Here is a 15,668-nt window from a genome sequence, read left to right as displayed (position 1 = left end):
ACGCTTCGTATAGCGCCCCCCTTTGGCCGATTGAAATAAAATTGGTTTCAGTGATACTTTGACTAACCCTCCACATCTTTGCCAAATGCCATGAACGTGTAACTTTGCATGTATGATTTAGAGGCCGAAGAATAATTTGCATAAAACCGCAATATTGATTGAATTATTAAAAAAATATATTTCACTTTAAAAAAAATCTGGTTGATCAATCTGACCGTATTGGTCCAAAGTTCATGTGAAAAAGGTTTTGTGCACTTGACGCGAAAATCCCAGGAGGAGATAGATTTTTACTGTTTTTCATATAATTCTGAATTGTGGGAGACCTAAAGGTCAGAGGTCAAAAGTTAGAGGGTAAAAGTTGTTCGGCATGAGGAGACGCATAAGTATATAAAGGTTTCATGGCTGTATGTATAACACAGCATGAGCTATACCTGTTCAAAGATCGCACTTTCGAAGGCTTCCTACAGCGCCACCATTTGGCCGATTGCTATAGAAAATAATAGCACACTTCGCCACTGTAAACTGAACACATTGATGTTTTTATTTTCATTTTCTCACTAAGTATGTAGGAGTAGAAAGGAACCGAAATCCCGTCTACTGTTGATTGCCTGCCTGATAGATAAACTAGAAAAATATTGTTCCTTCGAAACAATTGTGGGCTCGCTTCAAGCCAGAAAACAATGGCTATAAAAGTACAAAATGTCAAGATCGCAGGCAGTGCTCTCTTTGACGTTACTGACGTCAACGATTGGTCCATTTTGTTCCAAAAATGTGTTGTGCAAAAGTTGACCCGCTGGTGGCGCTATAACAGGCCAATGTAAGAAGGGTGGTATCTGTTCCTTGACCTATTGGGAATGTGCTTGCAAGATTTCACGCACATTGCAGGCTGTGTTCATGATTTGAGGTGTTTTTGGCTTTGGCCACTTTATCGCTGCTTGCAGCTATATTCATTATTATAATTTTTTTGTGTGTGTGCACTTCATAGGCATATTAGATAAAGGTCCTTAGATTGTGTGTAGAATGTTTCATGCAAATTGCAAAAAAAAAATCCTAACGGGTTTAAGCGTTTCACAAACTGCTCAAAATGATATAGCGCCCCCCTTTGTTCAATTGGGGTAAGATTGGTTTTAGTGATATTTGGACTAACACTCTACATCTTTGCCAAATGCCATGAACATGTTACTTTGCATGTATGATTTAGAGGCAGAAGAATAATTTGCATAAAACTGCAATATTCATTGAATTTATTTAAAAAAGCATGTTTCAATTTTAAAGAAATCCGATCTGACAGATCTTTAGATATCGGTCCAAAGTTCACGTAAAAAAAGTTTTGTGCACGTGGAGCGAAAATTCCAGAATAAAAGCGGGTTTACGCGTTTTACAAACTGCTCAATATGGCGGAAAATCGAAGGGCGGAGCTTACTTAACAACGACACAGATGTCTTCCGCTCGAGTCAAAGCACGCGTGTAACAAGTTGCATGTCTTCAAACAAAACGAGTCATGACTTATGCCCGTTTGAAGTTTGAATTTTCAAACGCTTCGTATAGCGCCCCCCTTTGGCCGATTGGAATAAAATTGGTTTCAGTGATACTTTGACTAACCCTCCACATCTTTGCCAAATGCCATGAACGTGTAACTTTGCATGTATGATTTAGAGGCCGAAGAATAATTTGCATAAAACCGCAATATTGATTGAATTATTAAAAAATTATATTTCACTTTAAAAAAAATCTGGTTGATCAATCTGACCGTATTGGTCCAAAGTTCATGTGAAAAAAGTTTTGTGCACTTGATGCGAAAATCCCAGGAGGAGATAGATTTTTACTGTTTTTCATATAATTCCGAATTGTGGGAGACCTAAAGGTCAGAGGTCAAAAGTTAGAGGGTAAAAGTTGTTCGGCATGAGGAGACGCATACGTGTATACAGGTTTCATGGCTGTAACTAAAACACAGCATGAGCTATACCTGTTCAAAGTTCGCACTTTCGAAGGCTTCCTACAGCGCCACCATTTGGCTGATTGCTATAAAAAATAATAGCGCACTTCGCCACTGTAAACTGAACACATTGATGTTTTTATTTTCATTTTCTCACTAAGTATGTAGGAGTAGAAAGGAACCGAAGTTCCCGTCTACTGTCTGACTGACTGACTGACTGATAGATAAACTAGAAAAATATTGTTCCTTCGAAACAATTGTGGGCTCGCTTCAAGCCGGAAAACAATGGCTATAAAAGTACAAAATGTCAAGATCGCAGGCAGTGCTCTTTTTGACGTTACTGACGTCAAAGATTGGTCCATTTTGTTCGAAAAATGTGTTGTGCAAAAGTTGACCCGCTGGTGGCGCTATAACAGGCCAATGTAAGAAGGGTGGTATCTGTTCCTTGACCTATTGGGAATGTGCTTGCAAGATTTCACACCCATTGCAGGCTGTGTTCATGATTTGAGGTGTTTTTGGCTTTGGCCACTTTATCGCTGCTTGCAGCTATATTCATTATTATTTTTTATTTTTTTGTGTGTGTGCACTTCATAGGCATATTAGATAAAGGTCCTTAGATTGTGTGTAGAATGTTTCATGCAAATTGCAAAAAAAAAAATCCTAATGGGTTTAAGCGTTTCACAAACTGCTCAAAATGATATAGCGCCCCCCTTTGGCCAATTGGGGTAAGATTGGTTTTAGTGATATTTGGACTAACACTCTACATCTTTGCCAAATGCCATGAACATGTTACTTTGCATGTATGATTTAGAGGCAGAAGAATAATTTGCATAAAACTGCAATATTCATTGAATTTATTTAAAAAAGCATGTTTCAATTTTAAAGAAATCCGATCTGACAGATCTTTAGATATCGGTCCAAAGTTCACGTAAAAAAGAGTTTTGTGCACGTGGAGCGAAAATTCCAGAATAAAAGCGGGTTTACGCGTTTTACAAACTGCTCAAAATGGCGGAAAATCGAAGGGCGGAGCTTACTTAACAACGACACAGATGTCTTCCGCTCGAGTCAAAGCACGCGTATAACAAGTTGCATGTCTTCAAACGAAACGAGTCATGACTTATGCCCGTTTGAAGTTTGAATTTTCAAACGCTTCGTATAGCGCCCCCCTTTGGCCGATTGGAATAAAATTGGTTTCAGTGATACTTTGACTAACCCTCCACATCTTTGCCAAATGCCATGAACGTGTACCTTTGCATGTATGATTTAGAGGCCGAAGAATAATTTGCATAAAACCGCAATATTGATTAAATTATTAAAAAATTATATTTCACTTTAAAAAAAATCTGGTTGATCAATCTGACCGTATTGGTCCAAAGTTCATGTGAAAAAAGTTTTGTGCACTTGACGCGAAAATCCCAGGAGGAGATAGATTTTTACTGTTTTTCATATAATTCCGAATTGTGGGAGACCTAAAGGTCAGAGGTCAAAAGTTAGAGGGAAAAAGTTGTTCGGCATGAGGAGACGCATAAGTGTATACAGGTTTCATGGCTGTATGTATAACACAGCATGAGCTATACCTGTTCAAAGATCGCACTTTCGAAGGCTTCCTACAGCGCCACCATTTGGCCGATTGCTATAAAAAATAATAGCACACTTCGCCACTGTAAACTGAACACATTGATGTTTTTATTTTCATTTTCTCACTAAGTATGTAGGAGTAGAAAGGAACCGAAGATCCCGTCTACTGATTGCCTGATAGATAAATAAATAATGACAATATCTAAAGTGTGCTCGCCTTATAGGCGAGCCCACAATAATGACAATATCTAAAGTGTGCTCGCCTTATAGGCGAGCCCACAATAATGACAATATCTAAAGTGTGCTCGCCTTATAGGCGAGCCCACAACTAGAAAATATTGTTCCTTCGAAACAATTGTGGGCTCGCTTCAAGCCAGAAAACAATGGCTATAAAAGTACAAAATGTCAAGATCGCAGGCAGTGCTCTCTTTGACGTTACTGACGTCAAAGATTGGTAAATTTTGTTCCAAAAATGTGTTGTGCAAAAGTTGACCCGCTGGTGGCGCTATAACAGGCCAATGTAAGAAGGGTGGTATCTGTTCCTTGACCTATTGGGAATGTGCTTGCAAGATTTCACGCACATTGCAGGCTGTGTTCATGATTTGAGGTGTTTTTGGCTTTGGCCACTTTATCGCTGCTTGCAGCTATATTCATTATTATTATTTTTTTGTGTGTGTGCACTTCATAGGCATATTAGATAAAGGTCCTTAGATTGTGTGTAGAATGTTTCATGCAAATTGCAAAAAAAAAAAATCCTAACGGGTTTAAGCGTTTCACAAACTGCTCAAAATGATATAGCGCCCCCCTTTGGCCAATTGGGGTAAGATTGGTTTTAGTGATATTTGGACTAACACTCTACATCTTTGCCAAATGCCATGAACATGTTACTTTGCATGTATGATTTAGAGGCAGAAGAATAATTTGCATAAAACTGCAATATTCATTGAATTTATTTAAAAAAGCATGTTTCAATTTTAAAGAAATCCGATCTGACAGATCTTTAGATATCGGTCCAAAGTTCACGTAAAAAAAGTTTTGTGCACGTGGAGCGAAAATTCCAGAATAAAAGCGGGTTTACGCGTTTTACAAACTGCTCAAAATGGCGGAAAATCGAAGGGCGGAGCTTACTTAACAACGACACAGATGTCTTCCGCTTGAGTCAAAGCACGTGTGTAACAAGTTGCATGTCTTCAAACGAAACGAGTCATGACTTATGCCCGTTTGAAGTTAGAATTTTCAAACGCTTCGTATAGCGCCCCCCTTTGGCCGATTGGAATAAAATTGGTTTCAGTGATACTTTGACTAACCCTCCACATCTTTGCCAAATGCCATGAACGTGTAACTTTGCATGTATGATTTAGAGGCCGAAGAATAATTTGCATAAAACCGCAATATTGATTGAATTATTAAAAAATTATATTTCACTTTAAAAAAAATCTGGTTGATCAATCTGACCGTATTGGTCCAAAGTTCATGTGAAAAAAGTTGTGTGCACTTGACGCGAAAATCCCAGGAGGAGATAGATTTTTACTGTTTTTCATATTATTCCGAATTGTGGGAGACCTAAAGGTCAGAGGTCAAAAGTTAGAGGGTAAAAGTTGTTCGGCATGAGGAGACGCATAAGGGTATACAGGTTTCATGGCTGTACCTCAAACTCAGCATGAGCTATACCTGTTCAAAGATCGCACTTTCGAAGGCTTCCTACAGCGCCACCATTTGGCCGATTGCTGTAAAAAGTAATAGCACACTTCGCCACAGTAAGCTGAACACATTGATGTATTTATTTTCATTTTCTCACCAAGTATGTAGGAGTAGAATGGAACCGAAGATCCCGTCTACTATAAATAAATAAACAAATAAATAATGACAATATCTAAAGTGTGCTCGCCTTTAGGCGAGCCCACAACTAGAAAAATATTGTTCCTTCGAAACAATTGTGGGCTCGCTTCAAGCCGGAAAACAATGGCTATAAAAGCACAAAATGTCAAGATCGCAGGCAGTGCTCTCTTTGACGTTACTGACGTCAAAGATTGGTCCATTTTGTTCCAAAAATGTGTTGTGCAAAAGTTGACCCGCTGGTGGCGCTATAACAGGCCAATGTGAGAAGGTTGGTATCTGTTCCTTGACCTATTGGGAATGTGCTTGCAAGATTTCACGCACATCCCAGGCTGTGTTCATGATTTGAGGTGTTTTTGGCTTTGGACACTTTATCGCTGCTTGCAGCTATATTTATTATTATTATTTTATAATTTTTTGTGTGCACTTCATAGGCATGTTAGATAAAGGTCCTTAGATTGCGTGTAGAATGTTTCATGCAAATTGCAAAAAAAATCCTAGAATAAAAACGGGTTTAAGCGTTTTACAAACTGCTCAAAATTATATAGCGCCCCCCTTTGGCCATTTGGGGTAAGATTGGTTTCATTGATATTTGAACTAACCCTCTACACTATTTTGTCATGAAAATGTGACTTTGCTTGTATGTTTTAGAGGCAGAAGAATAATTTGCATAAAAATGCAATATTGTTTGAATTATTTAAAAAAGCATGTTTCAATGTTAAAGAAATCCGATCTGACAGATCTTTAGATATCGGTCCAAAGTTCATGTAAAAAAATGTTTTGTGCACGTGACGCGAAAATTCCAGAATAAAAGCGGGTTTACGCGTTTTACAAACTGCTCAAAGTGGCGGAAAATCGAAGGGCGGAGCTTACTTAACAACGACACAGATGTCTTCCGCTTGAGTCAAAGCACGCGTGTAACAAGTTGCATGTCTTCAAACGAAACGAGTCATGACTTATGCCCGTTTGAAGTTTGAATTTTCAAACGCTTCGTATAGCGCCCCCCTTTGGCCGATTGGAATAAAATTGGTTTCAGTGATACTTTGACTAACCCTCCACATCTTTGCCAAATGCCATGAACGTGTAACTTTGCATGCATGATTTAGAGGCAGAAGAATAATTTGCATAAAACCGCAATATTTATTGAATTATTAAAAAATGATATTTCACTTTAAAAGAAATCCGCCGAGATAAATCTGACCGTATTGGTCCAAAGTTCATGTGAAAAAAGTTTCGTGCGCGTATCGAAAAAAACCCAGGAGGAGATAGATTTTTACTGTTTTTCATATAATTCCGAATTGTGGGAGACCTAAAGGTCAGAGGTCAAAAGTTAGAGGGTAAAAGTTGTTCGGCATGAGGAGACGCATAAGTGTATACAGGTTTCATGGCTGTATGTATAACACAGCATGAGCTATACCTGTTCAAAGATCGCACTTTCGAAGGCTTCCTACAGCGCCACCATTTGGCCAATTGCTATAAAAAATAATAGCACACTTCGCCACTGTAAACTGAACACATTGATGTTTTTATTTTCATTTTCTCACTAAGTATGTAGGAGTAGAAAGGAACCGAAAATCCCGTCTACTTACTAGATAAACAAATAAATAAATAAATAATGACAATATCTAAAGTGTGCTCGCCAGGTACTGGCGAGCCCACAATGACAATATCTAAAGTGTGCTCGCCTTATAGGCGAGCCCACAAATATAAGGTGCTTGGAGTAGAAAATTATAATGTAGGGTTGCCTCGGATTAAAACAAATATTTATGGGGTGCCCTGAGACAAAAAAGTTTGGGAACCCCTGCTATACTACTATGTATAAGGTAGGGTTGTATATCATTATATGACTGGGTATTCAGCAGTTAGCCTAGCCCAGCATGCTCATCAGACGCTGCAACAACCCGGCTAATTGCTCCGTTGCTAATTAATGCACGCCCCAATTCAACCCGACCGTCTCCATCAGACAGCTGGCGCTGTTACGCAATCACAGGATCCCATTAAAACCATTAGTCCACGGATACAGGGAGAGTTGGGTGGGGGGAGGTGGGAAAGAGTATTTATAAGGAAATACCCTCCAAAAAACGTCATAAAACGTCATACAAAGTTATTAGAACTTATATCATGGCTACAGATGTTGTTTCCTCCATGCAAAGCATGGGGCGATGTTGTTTCCTCCATGCAAAGCAGGGCTGCCTTAATGGCCTCTTGCCATGGTATAATATGATGTAATGTCACAGTGTGTTAATACTTTTATACCAGTAAGACTCCCTAATCGGGAGATAAGCGACCGTAGGTGGCTTATCTCCACAAATAGGGCAAAAATGTGTTTTTCCAAAATCTTCCTGATCCATGTTGATGACATGAGTGTAGACATGCTGTGTAGTGATATTCGGGATTTTAGGGCAAAAACTGTAGGAGCAGTGTCCAAAAATGTGTTTTAAAAATCAGCCTGAAGGTGGCGCTAGAATAGGGCCATGTGAGAAATGAGGGGTGGGGTCTCCACGTTGCCTTGGCGGACGAATAGGTACCGGCCCCGGCTCTCCCGGACGCTCCTAGGCCGAGTTACGGCATTTTATGTGCGCTGCAGTGGCAGGGGGTCCTCCACTGGGGGCGCCACCACTTTTGCATCCGTTCTGGAGCACCAGGAGTGGGTGGTCCCCGGGAATTCCCCGTGAGCAGCCCCGTTGGGGTGGTCATTTGGTCATTTTTGCACATTTGGTCATTTTTTACATCTGGGGGTCCCCCAGGGACCTGGGGGTCCCTGGGGCTCCGGGGGTCCTTGGAGGTTGTAGTTTGGCAGGCAAGGAGTGTGTGTGTAAAATCTGGCATGGATCGGGTCAACGGGTGCGGAGATATAAGCAGGGAAAAAGTGTGACGGCAAAAGTGTGACGGACTCACTGACTCACTCACAGACAGCCGGTGGAGGTTTTGGTAGTAAATGCGACCTACGGTCGCAATCACTTATTGCCAGGGATTAGCAACAAGATTCTCCCACCATTTTAACTAGAAACCTGATAAGACCTAGCACTCTGTAGCACTGGGTTATCAGCATCAAAGACCTAGCATAGCACTGGGTTACCAGTAAGACTCCCTAATCGGGAGATAAGCGACCGTTGGTCGCTTATCTCCATAAATAGAGCAAAAATGTGTTTTTCCAAAATCTTCCTGATCCATGTTGTTGACATGAGTGTAGACATACTGTGTAGTGATTTTCGTGATTTTAGGGCAAAATCTGAATCGGCCTCATGGTGGCGCTAGAGGGCCATGTGAGAAATGAGGGGTGGGGTCTCCTCGCCGCCAAGGCGGACGAATAGGTACCGGCCCCGGCTCTCCCGGTCGCTCCTAGCCCGAGTTACGGCATTTTATGTGAGCTGCAGTGGCAGGGGGTCCTCCACTGGGGGCGCCACCACTTTTGCATCCGTTCTGGAGCACCAGGAGTGGGTGGTCCCCGGGAATGCCCCGTGAGCAGCCCCGTTGGGGTGGTCATTTGGTCATTTTTGCACATTTGGTAATTTTTTACACCTGGGGGTCCCCCAGGGACCTGGGGGTCCCCGAAACTCCGGGGGTCCTTGGAGGTTGTAGTTTGGCAGGCAAGGAGTGTGTGTGCAAAATCTGGCATGGATCGGGGCAACGGTTGCAGAGATATGAGCAGGGCAAAAGTGTGACGTGTGACGTGTGACAGAGGGAGTGACGGAGGGAGTGACGGAGGGAGTGACGGAGGGACAGCCGGTGGAGGTTTGGATAGTGTGCAAGTAACTGCGACCTACGGTCGCAATCAACATCAAAGGGAAAACTTCAATGCGTTCCAGTGGGAAGTTCCAGTTCGACCGTGTTATTAACACAGCGCAATTAATTGTCAATTAACACTTATAAAAACCCACATGCAAGCACGCACGCACGCACACACGCACGCACGCACACACACACCCACGTGTCCTCACCTGGGGCATCAATTAATCTCTTGTAGACATTAAGGAAGGCAGTCTCCGATTCTTTACTTCTTTTACTGACGGCGTCGATCTGGAAGAACAGAACACACACAGTGAGAGAGGAAGGTAGGACACCAGATTAGCAGTGGTTCTCATGGTGGGGTCCTTGGGTGGGGGTCCCAGGAGGGGGTCCCCGGATAAATTCACACTCCATTCAACACCTTCATCCATATTTCATGCTTTGGCTGTTCAAAAAAATATATATATATTTCTTACGCACGCATTTTGATCTTCAGTATTCCAGTAGCTGACCAGTACAATCACAGTGTTCTACTGCAGGGGTTCCCAAACCTTTTTGGCTCAGGGCACCCATATAAATATTGTTTTAATGCGAGGCAAACCTACATTATATTCATGATTTTCACTCCCAGCACCTTACATTTATTGCATATTTGAGCAATTATGTTGCGAGGAAAACGAGATAATAGCCATTTCGGTTAGAACTGACTGAAAATAACTTTGTACTTTTTTTAAAGTGTCCAAATAAATTACAAATGTTATCAAATTATCTCGCAGCACCCCTGGACTGCCGTCACGGCACCCCAGGGTGCCCCGTCACCCACTTTGAAAACCCCTGTTCTACTGTTGTACTGTGAGCTTACCAGTACACTTCAGAAGAGGGAGAGAGGAGCACAAACAAACAAAGTTCCAATACTTGTCTTGGGTGCACGGCTCAGGGAACGAATGTACTTTACAAAAGAGATGCCAGCACTCCCTTTAGAATGACTTCTTCCTTTTTATTTCAGTTTTGCCCCAGCAGCTGCAAACAAGCGGACGTTTCGGCCCTACCGGACCTTCCTCAGCACAATACTGTGCTTTTATATTATCTTGGTATGAGAAAAATGTATAAAAAGAAAAAAAAAGTTGTGATTTATCTGAATGTGCTTTACATGTGTTTCGCTCGGACCGTTTTGTGCGTAACACCCAGGTCCCCTTCATAAGTGACACTAGTTGAAGTAAACCCTAACACGCTGAGGTAGGCCTGGTAGGGTCGAAACGTCCGCTTGTTGCAGCTGCTGGGGCAAAACTGAAATAAAAAAGGAAGAAGTTATTCTAAAGTGAGTGCTGGCATCTCTTTTGTAAAGCTGACCAGTACAACCACAGTCTACTAATGTTAACCACTGCATGGAATCTGACCAGTACAACCACAGTCTTCTAATGTTAGTCACTGGGAGCTGACCAGTACAACCACAGTCTTCTACTGTTAGTCACTGGGAGCTGACCAGTACAACCACAGTCTTCTACTGTTAGTCACTGGGAGCTGACCAGTACAACCACAGTCTTCTACTGTTAGTCACTGGGAGCTGACCAGTACAACCACAGTCTTCTACTGTTAGTCACTGGGAGCTGACCAGTACAACCACAGTCTTCTACTGTTAGTCACTGGGAGCTGACCAGTACAACCACAGTCTACTAATGTTGACCAATGGGAGCTAACCAGTACAACCACAGTCTACTAATGTTGACCAATGGGAGCTGACCAGTACAACCACAGTCTTCTACTGTTAGTCACTGGGAGCTGACCAGTACAACCACAGTCTTCTGCTGTTAGTCACTGGGAGCTGACCAGTACAACCACAGTCTTCTGCTGTTAGTCACTGGGAGCTGACCAGTACAACCACAGTCTTCTACTGTTAGTCACTGGGAGCTGACCAGTACAACCACAGTCTACTAATGTTGACCAATGGGAGCTGACCAGTACAACCACAGTCTACTAATGTTGACCAATGGGAGCTGACCAGTACAACCACAGTCTACTAATGTTGACCAATGGGAGCTGACCAGTACAACCACAGTCGACTAATGTTGACCAATGGGAGGTGACCAGTACAACCACAGTCTACTACTGGTGGTCACTGGGAGCTGACCAGTACAACCACAGTCGACTAATGTTGACCAATGGGAGCTGACCAGTACAACCACAGTCGACTAATGTTGACCAATGGGAGCTGACCAGTACAATCACAGTCGACTAATGTTGACCAATGGGAGCTGACCAGTACAACCACAGTCTACTACTGTTGACCACTGAATACATGTACTTTACACCACTGTCAGACCTACACAGTCTTGCCTGGAAGTTAAACAGAAAGTAAATATTGCTCGTATTCCTAATACCTCTGATAAGAATCAGTGAGAAATGCTGCTGCCAGTTTAGCTAAATCCTTTTCCAGGATTGTTACAGACTCTATCTTATGTCTGTGGCAGAAATTAGCCACATATATATATATATATATATATATATATATATATATATATATATATATACAGGGGCGTCACAAGGGGTAGGAAAGTGGGACTGAGTTACCAGGGCCCAAGGTGGAGGGGCCTTAATTATGTTATACTTTAGCTATTGAAAAATAGCAGATATACAAGCTCACAGCGCGGCACCGAGTGAAAAGTTGTGAAAATGTGTGCAAATCTTTGAATACCGGTATATGTATTTTTTTAAGCGAACATTTGTAACTCAAATTTTGCTTCTGGGGGGTCCCTGGAAGGAAATATTTTGAGATGGGGGTCCGTGGCCAAATACATATCATTCTGGGGGTCCTTCACGTGAAAAGGTTTGAGCTCCACTGACATTGAAACAAAGATTTTTCAGAAAAACCTTAGAAGGATTTGAAATATTCAAAGATTTTCATGATTTATCAAAAATAGCAGATCTACAAGCTCGCAGCGCGGCACCGTGAGCTTGTATATCTGCTATTTTTCAATAGTTAAAGCACAGGGGCCCCACAGTGAATCCTTGTACCCGGGGCCCAGAATTTGGTGCGACACCCCTGTGTGTATATATATATATATATATATATATATGTATATATATATATATATATATATATATAAATATATATATATATACAGTATAGGCCTATATATACTTCACTCATTACATAGAAACGCTTAAGTGACTTTAAAGCAATTTCCTGTGTTTAAGGCAGGGCAGCGCTGCCTTTCAAGTCTGATCTGAGAGAGAGAGAGAGAGAGAGAGAGAGAGAGAGAGAGAGAGAGAGAGAGAGCACAGAGGGAGAGAGAGGGGGTCAAATTCAGGTCAGGGATTTACTCCTCTGTGAGCTCTCTGAGACCCCGGCATGCATGGCACTGAACCAGAGAGAGAGAGAGAGAGAGAGAGAGAGAGAGAGAGAGAGAGAGAGACAAACAGAAAGAAAGTGCCATCAGTCAGCCAATACACACTGGTGAATTTGTCCCACCAATAAGAAGCCACGGTGGGATTCCATTCGTTTTCTATGTCCCGCCTCCCTTGGAGGTACTGTAGGATAGTGATGGGCAATCCCGTTCATTTCAGTGAACGGATCATTTCGTTCACGTTCACGGTAATGATCAGTTCAAAAGATTCGTTCAAATGATTCGTTCATAGCGCGATCGTCCTGTGAAAAACACTATCGCGGGAGCGTTTTTATTACGTCCGAGTACAGCCTGCCGTTGCGTCCTGTCTGCCGGCCGGGGCTATTAGGGGGAGGGGCGGGGGTGTGAACAAAAGTGTGAACGACCCATTTCAGGGATTTGAACGAATCGTTCACTAGTCATGCTAATGATTCGATAATTCTTATGAACGAATCACTCATGAACGACACATCACTACTGTAGGACTGAGAAGCGAAGTGACAAAACAGATCCACGGCTAGCACAAAGGCTAATGAACGTAGTGTGGCAGTGGTTAGCACTGTCGCCTCACAGCTAGAAGGTCATGGGTTCGATTCCCGCCGGTGGACGCTGTGGGCACTGGGGGCATGTTCCCTCCTCCGCGTCATCAGCGCCCACACCCTAGGTGGGGTTGGCGATTGGGCCTTTCTGTGTGGAGTTTGCATGTTCTCCCCGTGTCTCCTAAGGTAGATACCCTCACAAAAACATGCAGTAATCCTGGTCTCTATAATGCCAGGTGGAGGCATTATAGAGCCTGATGGAGGGGAAAGGAACTGGTTGGAATAACGTGTTCCTTCCACACGGCTACGTCCAAATCGGGGAAATCCCCACTGTCAGGTGAAAAGAAACAACTTGGTCTACTCATGCATTGAAGGAAGCATGAGGTCAGTCCGTTGTCTCCCCAGGCATGGCAGAGGGAGAGTAGAGACCAGGATTACATAGGCAATTGGCACTGGGTGAAAATGGGTTACAAAATCGTGGGATAAAAATCACACCCAATGTGAAGTGAGCGGTGGTCGTGCTTGCATAACGTCTTCAGACTAGGATTTGAGTCTAGGATGTACAGGCTATGCTACACACACACGTTTTGCTATGGCAAAACGCTGAGGAAAAAGGCTACAGACACACGACATATGACATCACTAGACAAACATGATGCTACGTACACACATTTTGCTATGGCAAAACGCTGAGGAAAAAGGCTACAGACACACGCACAGCCACTCTTAGGAGCGGTTTACCACCGCTCAAAAATGATATACAAAAGAAAAAAGTAGCAGATCTACAACTACTTTTGATGCTTTTGTGTGAGGCTTTTGCATGATCCAGTATGACGTTGATTTACCAAACAACAAACCAGAAGTTACAACATGGAGATCAGAGGTTTCTGCCAGACACTAACAACATATTGTGTGCCAACACCAGCTCTGACTCACACTTTCCTCTGCATAAAATGCATGGCAAACCTAATGCTACCCTAAAGTGCACAGCTGTGTTTGTGTACAGTATGGGGTACTATATGTACTGTATGTACTGTATGTACTGTATGCATTCTGCTGGCTAAACAGGACAGTGTTTCACTGTGCCAGGTTTTACATGTCTGCGTGTGTTTGTACACACACATTCACATGCCACACGCCAACATGCAAACACGCAAATCAGAGCATGCATGACAGCGCTCACAGACGAGCAGCTGTACACCAAAATACCCCCCACTGACTGACACACACACTGACACACACACACACACACACACACACACACACACACACACACACACACACACACACACACACACACACACACACACACACACACACACACACACACACACACACACACACACACACAAACAAAAAGCAGGTCCATCTGCTCATCAACTGCTGTCAATCAAATAATTGCATGTGCATGACAGATTCATAACGCAGGAATGTGTAAGATAATAAAACAATCAAATAAACAGGGCATCCACTGAGCATTTTTTGTGATAAAATACGTCTAAATACTGGTCTAAAAATGACAGATTTTTTTATGTCTAAGCTTAGACTAGACATTTACTATGGTGAAAGAAATGCAAATGCCCTCTTTCCATGACATGGCATTCAAGAGAATTGCCTTGTCCAAATTCTCCTGAACTTGAATGCAGCATCTTATGATGAAAGAATTGCCCTCTCAAATCCATGCTGTTACGCCACATCTCCAGTATTGACTTGATTATAATCTTAGTTCAGTGTGGCATCACGTACAGAAAGGTTGTGAGCTTGGAGGTCTGCCATTTTCAATATTTTCACCAAAAGGCCCTTTTAGAAATGTCAGCCCCTGCCTCTCTAACATTCTCTGCACGTCCCTGGAAACCAACGTTTTTAACCAGGCGAGGTCTTCTTCAGGGAATGAAGGATAATACCAGTAATAATGAAAAAAGGGTGGAATAAAAGCATAGCATTTCATATTGGCTGCACAGCAAAAAAAAATCCAAAGTGTTGGTTTAACTAAGTGTAAAAGAAAGAACACGGCAGTGGCGGGGGAAAAAATACTCACATTGTTTACCTGAGTAAAAGTATCAATACTGCAATGTAGAAATACTCTGTTAGGGTGCCCTCACACCAAAATACCTAGAGTGGAATCCGCCAATGCATTTCAATGAGAATTGAGCGTTTTTTGCCAGTAGAGGATTTCTGCAAAAAAATGCTCCAATCTCATTGAAACGCATTGGCGGATTCCACTCTAGGTATTTTGGTAAAATACCTAGAGTGGAATCCGCCAATGGTGTGTGGGCACCCTTACAAGTAAAAGTCCAGGTATTCAAAATGTACTTGAGTAAAAGTACGAAAGTATTGGCCTCCAAATGTACTTAAAGTACCAAAAGTAAAAGTACAAAATGTTGTAGATCGGCTATTTTCAAATAGGCAAGGTATGGAATAGGGTTAAAGTGTATTAATGTATGTTTTATAATATAATCATTTATATCTGCAAAGTAACTATAGTAACTAAAGTTTTAAAATAATTGTAGTGGAGTAAAAGTACAATATTTGGATCCGAGGTGTGGTGGAGTAGAAGTAAAAGTACTGAAAACTGGAAATACTCAAGTAAAGTACAAATACCTCAAAACTGTACTCAAGTGCAGTACTTAAGTAAATATACTTAGTTAAAAGAAAGTGTCCAGTTGC

General features: G+C 42.1%; 1 protein-coding gene across 1 annotated transcript in view; it reads right to left on the bottom strand.

Annotated features, from left to right (window-relative positions):
- Window positions 1-15,668, bottom strand: part of cux1a (cut-like homeobox 1a) — a gene marked incomplete at its 3' end in the record, with an annotated part of 345,673 nt that overhangs the window by 139,935 nt on the left and 190,070 nt on the right. Inside the window, exon 4 of the mRNA XM_080749517.1 lies at window positions 9,292-9,370. Coding sequence (XP_080605643.1) covers window positions 9,292-9,370 — 79 coding nt within the window. The remainder of the gene's footprint in view (window positions 1-9,291; window positions 9,371-15,668) is intronic.

The sequence above is a fragment of the Nannobrachium achirus genome (assembly GCF_963921795.1).
Source record: "Nannobrachium achirus genome assembly, chromosome: 19".
NCBI classification, from domain to species: Eukaryota; Metazoa; Chordata; class Actinopteri; order Myctophiformes; family Myctophidae; genus Nannobrachium; species Nannobrachium achirus.
Note: the sequence above shows the minus strand (reverse complement) of the source record. Positions and strands in the feature narration are given on the sequence as shown.